At 35.5% G+C, this 5,983-nt stretch overlaps 2 protein-coding genes across 2 annotated transcripts; one reads left to right on the top strand and one right to left on the bottom strand.

Annotated features, from left to right (window-relative positions):
• Positions 1-240: 240 nt before the first annotated feature.
• Positions 241-2,062, top strand: LOC125849876 (uncharacterized). Its single transcript, XM_049529837.1, has 5 exons — positions 241-405; positions 878-1,017; positions 1,124-1,186; positions 1,289-1,357; positions 1,720-2,062. Exons 1-5 carry the CDS (start codon positions 402-404, stop codon positions 1,789-1,791), a joined length of 348 nt encoding a protein of 115 aa, XP_049385794.1. The 5' UTR covers positions 241-401; the 3' UTR covers positions 1,792-2,062.
• Positions 2,063-3,012: 950 nt separating this feature from the next.
• LOC125849875 (uncharacterized) lies at positions 3,013-5,977 on the bottom strand. The gene is made up of 3 exons (XM_049529836.1): positions 5,880-5,977; positions 3,963-4,268; positions 3,013-3,601 (listed from the first exon to the last, which is right to left on the bottom strand). The coding sequence occupies exons 1-3, from the start codon at positions 5,946-5,948 to the stop codon at positions 3,257-3,259; spliced, it is 720 nt and encodes a 239-aa protein (XP_049385793.1). The 5' UTR covers positions 5,949-5,977; the 3' UTR covers positions 3,013-3,256.
• Between the last annotated feature and the right edge of the window lie 6 nt (positions 5,978-5,983).

Here is a 5,983-nt window from a genome sequence, read left to right as displayed (position 1 = left end):
TGTGTGTGTACAAGTATAAACAAGAGAGGATTTGGCTTCTTTTTTTGTAATTCACTGTCAACTAGAAGATTCTTCCAGATTAGACATATTTTTCTTGCTTAATTAATTAAACCTTGTGATAATTTTGTTGTTAATATGTTGTGTCAGAATTAAACAGAACCATATATCATGTTTTGTTGTTTAATACTTGTCTTTTCTGTTGTTTTTTATCTGATAGAATCACATTTTAAACATTAGCCTAATTTCGTTTTTGTGAAACCGTTCAACGTAAATTGCAGGTTCTTACGAATGGCATAGAGGTGAAACTGCAGAGGAATGCTTTAAGTGTGATTGAAGCCCCTACTGGTAATGAAGATGATGATGACCTTGAATTTGAAAATGTTCAGTGGAATGGTTCAGATATGGGTGAGTCACCTGATTTATGATATATTATATTCCCTATGTTTCTATTTGTTTATCTTGTTTTGACTCTGCACGAAGCTTAAGAAAGTAAAGAAAACTGTTTAATTTTGTTACTTTAAACTTCAAGATATGCAGAATGTACCAAAATGTTATTTAATCTTGTGGTCTAAAATGTGTCATGCGGAAAGCTAGAATTAAAGAATTTTCAGAAAAAGGTCGAAACATTCTTTTGTATGGAAGTTCAAAATATGATATGGTTCTCTTTATATATTTTTTATATCTTTTGATTCTTCTACTATAAGAGAATTTGCATAGTCGAATTCTTATAGTAGAGTTGTTACATAGGATTCTTTATGTACAGAAAACTTTTTGCTTTAATCACTGCTGCTATCTCTTTCTTCTTTGTTCTGATTATTGCCATTTGGCCCACTCTTATGTAAAGTAAATGTGATTTATTTCCTTTCTATTTCTTTAGCATCCGATGATACTCAAAAGTCTCATAGGTCAAGACATCGCGCTCTTAAACCGTACGGGTCATCTCACAAGGCCATGAGCCGCTCCCTTTCATGTGACTCACAGTTGAAAGGATCTATTCCTCCACATCGTGGGTCCATGGTATGAAAGTATCTGAAGTTGTTTTTTTTAATAGACATTACTTCAACTTTTAGTTGTTGACTCTTTTAAATTTCAATAATCATTTGAAAATTATTTCATCTAACAGAAGGTTGACCTTGGCAAACTCGAGATGGCTGCACTGTGGAGATATTGGCGACACTTTAACCTTGTAAGTGGATTGCAGTAATTGCCAGGGTGCTTTATCATCCTTTTAAGTATTAGTATGTGATATTAACTTCATTACCAACTTCTTTTCCGGCCATCTGAACAGAGGGAAGCTATACCTAACCCGTCGAAGGAACAACTAATTGATGTTGTTCAAAGGCACTTCACATCCCAGGTACTTTCTTAATTATCTTTATGTTGCTTTGTGTTTCTATTTGATCTATCTCAATGTGATGTTATTGCGGTCAATATTTTCCTCTGCACTTCCATTAAAACATGAGTTTTAGGTATTTTTCTGTACTTCTGTTCATAGTTTTCCTTTCATGTTTTACTATGTACTTACTAATTGATGTTGGCATGCTGTTCTTCCACGTTATAGTTCTTGATACATATAACGATGACACTTCATTAGTCCCGTTAATCATCATATCAGGCCTTCTTCCCTGTATAATTGCGCTTATGTTATATCATGCTCCTTGTTTTCCAAATCATGCACTACTGACTGCTATATTTGTCACTTTTTTTTCCGGGCTGAAGCAATTGGACGAGTTGCAGGTAATTGTGGGATTCGTCCAGGCAGCCAAGAGACTCAAGACGGTCTGCAAATGACTCGGGGCAACCCCTTTTTTAGCATGCTCCTAACTCTAACAAATAGTGGTACCTTTTGTGTCCACTCACTATTGCTGCAGTAAAATGTGTAGTATATGTATACTCCCTCCTGTTTATCCTTCTATGTCTTTTGCTTAGTCCTAGCTAGTTATGTAGATAAATGAAATGCTGAACTAATTCTGGTTGGAATTGGATGTACTTCCTTCACATGTATAGTCTAATGTGTGAAATGTTAAATCATCATTCAACCAACTCAATCTTGCTTTACACTTTGATACTAGGAGTATCAAAAACTCCTTTTTTTTTAACTTAGCTCATTTTGACTCGCCAAATTTAGACCATCTAAAAGTTGAGAGGTAGCCAAAAACCTTGTCAAATCATGATAAAAATGTACTCTTTTGATTTTGAAGTAACAAATGTTGGTATTGAGTCGCATCATATTTTATAGTCACATTAAATGACATGTATCTATATATTGGTGAGAAGCTAAATAATTTAGAGCAATAAAAGTAGTAGTATACCCATATCAACAGACACCAACATTTATAAGCTGTCCTAATTTATTTCTTCTTTACTTACTGTTGCTACTACTATTCCATACAGCGTCGTAAGGTTGGTCCATCTCCCATTTGGAATCCCGAAATTATGTTTGGACATGAATCGATTGATATTAAGGGTGGTAAAATCAAACCCAATTCAGTTTGATTCTCCATCTTGAATTAGTTATCATGTTTTTCTTTTCTTGAGTCAATTTGAATAATTTTTTAATCTAAATTGAATTACATTAATTCAATATTATACATTTAAAATTTAGATATTTCAAAATTATACGATAAGTACTAAGAAGAATTAAAATAAGGGAGGCAAGTGTAAACATTGTAAAAGTAGGTTAGTGTTATGAAGTAGAACTTTGATTATCTATGAAATCATTTAGGACTTTGGGTGTGTTCGATTTTTAATTTTCTCCGATTGATCAAAAAAACATTCTCTTTGAAAAAATAATGGAGAAATGATTTCTCTAACGGAAGTAGAAAAAATAAGTTCCACTACTGAAATTTCACATAGATTCCAGAACACACCCTTAACTGTAAACAAGTCTCACGTTGAAATCATCTTGTTGATTACATGTAGAAATTCTAATACATGGGTAATACGCATTTATCCCTTATAAACTCAGATTGACGAAAATCACTAGCAAACTTCTCTCAAGCAGTATCAGCAGGCATCAACAGTTCAAATTTTCCGAGGTTATCGATACACTGATAAACAAACAAGTTCAGGCCTGTACTCGCAGACCGACATGAAAAAAAGAGTGAAAAAATATACAAGGTTCAACTAGTCAAAACTGAAACTGCACAAATTGTAGTGGATTAAACATATAAGGCAAACAAAAATCTAATTTTCTCAGGATGACAACACGTACTAACTAGTTCTCGATCAGATTGCTGAGCAGTCTATGGTCTCTCTATCTTCTCCTCTTCCTCCGCTTCCTTCGACTACCATCACTTTCCTCAGAACTGGATGAAGATGATTCTGACTCGGATCCTGAAGATTCAGAACCAGATGAACTCCCAGACTCATCCGAATCAGAAACAGGCTTCTGTTGTTGCATGATAAGCCTTGGCATGTTCTTGAGATACTCTCGCAGACTCTCGGTGATTCCACCCAGACCGATAGAAGTGAAAAAGTTGATGGCAAACCTTGTATTCTTGGGATTATCTTTTGGGAAAATAGACTCCAAGGATTCTTGCATAGTGGGGTCGTTAAGACGCTCATTCAACAAGCGGATACCTAGGTGCTCTGACATTTCCTGCATAAATGAAACATCTAGAGTGAATTTGAAGCTAACAGAATAATGCCGTATTACTGCTGATGAAGGACGCCCAAGCACCCGTTGCTTAAAAAAGGAAGGAAAAGCATGAAACCCCAGAAATGGGTGCGCGCGCGGGGAGAATATGATGGGCTTCGACGTAATGCAACTTTTGACATGTGGTGATATATTTAGTAGTGATAATAAACTTCAAACAGGTGGTTAAAGTGTAACAACAAATTCTTTCAATATAGTAGTAGGGTCTAAGAAAATTAGGCCACAGAGATCAAACAAGCTGGAACTTACAAATAGGACAAAAAGATAAAACAAGGAGTACAAATAGAGATCAAATTAGATGTACCTGGAATAGAATCTTGATAAAAATACGAGAAGAGGAGGTCGTATCCTCCTCTGTCAGCCGTATATAAGCCAAACAATGCCAAGGCAGAGCATCAGTGCCGAGCAAATGAGCAAAAAACTTGGCCACATTACGCAGTTTGTTAGTTTCAAGCCGGTGAATCATGGAGTACTGCTGCACAAAACATTTTTCAAAGTTTTCCTGATGAATTTTGTTGATCATGCAAAAACGCTGTCCCAGCAGTCCATAGTAGCGAAGATAAGTCCTTTCCTGACTGCAGCATTCCAATAACATTATGCACAACTCCATCTGCAAGGACCAATCAATATATATATCATTTTTCTTTTCTTCATTTTTAGAAAAAAAGGTTTTTTAGCAGAACCAAGCAAAGAGTAGTTCATTAATACAAGTATAATCAACATGTCTCGGGATAAAATGATTACAACACCACAACGATTTCACTTTGATCTCCCAGAGAAATCAAGTCAGAATAACAGGCTACCAAAATATATTACTAGTTGACAATAAAGAGGTAAATTAATATATACCAAAACATATAATTATCCTGATGTTGACTCTATCCAGTGACCTAAAATATTATCACCCATCATCTATTTTTTCCCTGAAATTGAGTGTGAACAAATATAAGAAATTCGACACCTTATTTATTTTATTTGGGGGGGGTTAAGTCCCAATAGTAGGATATGTGAAACCATTGTGCAATATGAAATGGCAGAAAAGTGCTAGTTATCACTAAGTGGATAAGTACTGATTCAGAGGAAGAGCAAAGAAAAACACCACCTTAATCCTTGTAGATAACACACAAAACATGCAAGAAATGGAGTCGAATCAGGATAATAACTGAAGTTCATTGTTGAAAATTTGGTACAAGAACTAGCCTCAAAACACAGAAAAATACATTAACCTTTACTAATGTGTAGATATCCAATGCTCTCATCTTTTTTAAACTAATTCAGAAATTAACACTAAGTAGAAACCAAGGCAGTGCCAAAGAAAGTGAAAGACAGAGAATCCGACTGAAACTCAGCACCCTCCAGTACATCAAGCCAAAGCAACAACCTACTGGGAATACTCTCCTTGGGTATAAGCTGGTGTCCTTCGGATCCTATAAATAAAATCGCCAACTCCTTCAAATGCTTTTTTCCTTCTCTATAACAGTCCAAGAACAAGCACAAATGTGCAATCTCCACAATCTCTCACATTTTTCTGTTCTGCTCGATGTTCCACATGCGAACTAGTATTAGTTGGCAATGTGTACTGCTTATATACACGAGTTTTTTTCCATTATTCATGATATTGTGTGCCTTACAAAAAAACTAATAATAGCTGCAACCTTGCAGTGAATAGCAGGTGACTTGTGTCCTCCCCATGATATTTATACATGAACCATGAGCTAATTACTTCCTTAAATTATCAACGCTAGAAATTGCATTATTGGCTACATGAATTTCCACCTCCATCAACCACAAGGCATGCCAATTACATGGTTCCGTACCTCCATTGCCACCTCTATTCCTCAACCATCAGTTTAATAGAACCCCAGAAAATTTTTTCTATGGGTGCATGATTGAATGGCAGTGCCCCTATTGTTATCTACACCACATACGAGGAAAAATCAAATTCAACAAAAGTTCAAATATTGGGTATTTGTTCTCTTTATTTGTATCCAGAAACTAATTTTTACTAGACCTTTATATAAGTCAATTACCTTCTTCTGTCTTAACTAAACCCTTTTCATGTAATGAAGACCAAATCAAAAGCAACATTACTATCCTTCCAAACTCAAAGCATATGAAAATCTACGTACAGATCAATCATGTGAGCATGCACACAGTTCTGTAAATGACATGGCCTTACAGGAGTAGAACAACACAGAGAGAGAAAGATAATGATACCAACCTCCTGACCAGGCTCTAGTTTGATCTTCAACAACTTGTGTCCTGCTTCTTCAAAGTCAACACTAGACATAATCGTCAGGTAGATCGTTCTCCGAAGGTTGATTA

Source organism: Solanum stenotomum, unplaced genomic scaffold, assembly GCF_019186545.1.
Source record: "Solanum stenotomum isolate F172 unplaced genomic scaffold, ASM1918654v1 scaffold11170, whole genome shotgun sequence".
In the NCBI taxonomy this organism is placed as follows: Eukaryota; Viridiplantae; Streptophyta; class Magnoliopsida; order Solanales; family Solanaceae; genus Solanum; species Solanum stenotomum.
Note: the sequence above shows the minus strand (reverse complement) of the source record. Positions and strands in the feature narration are given on the sequence as shown.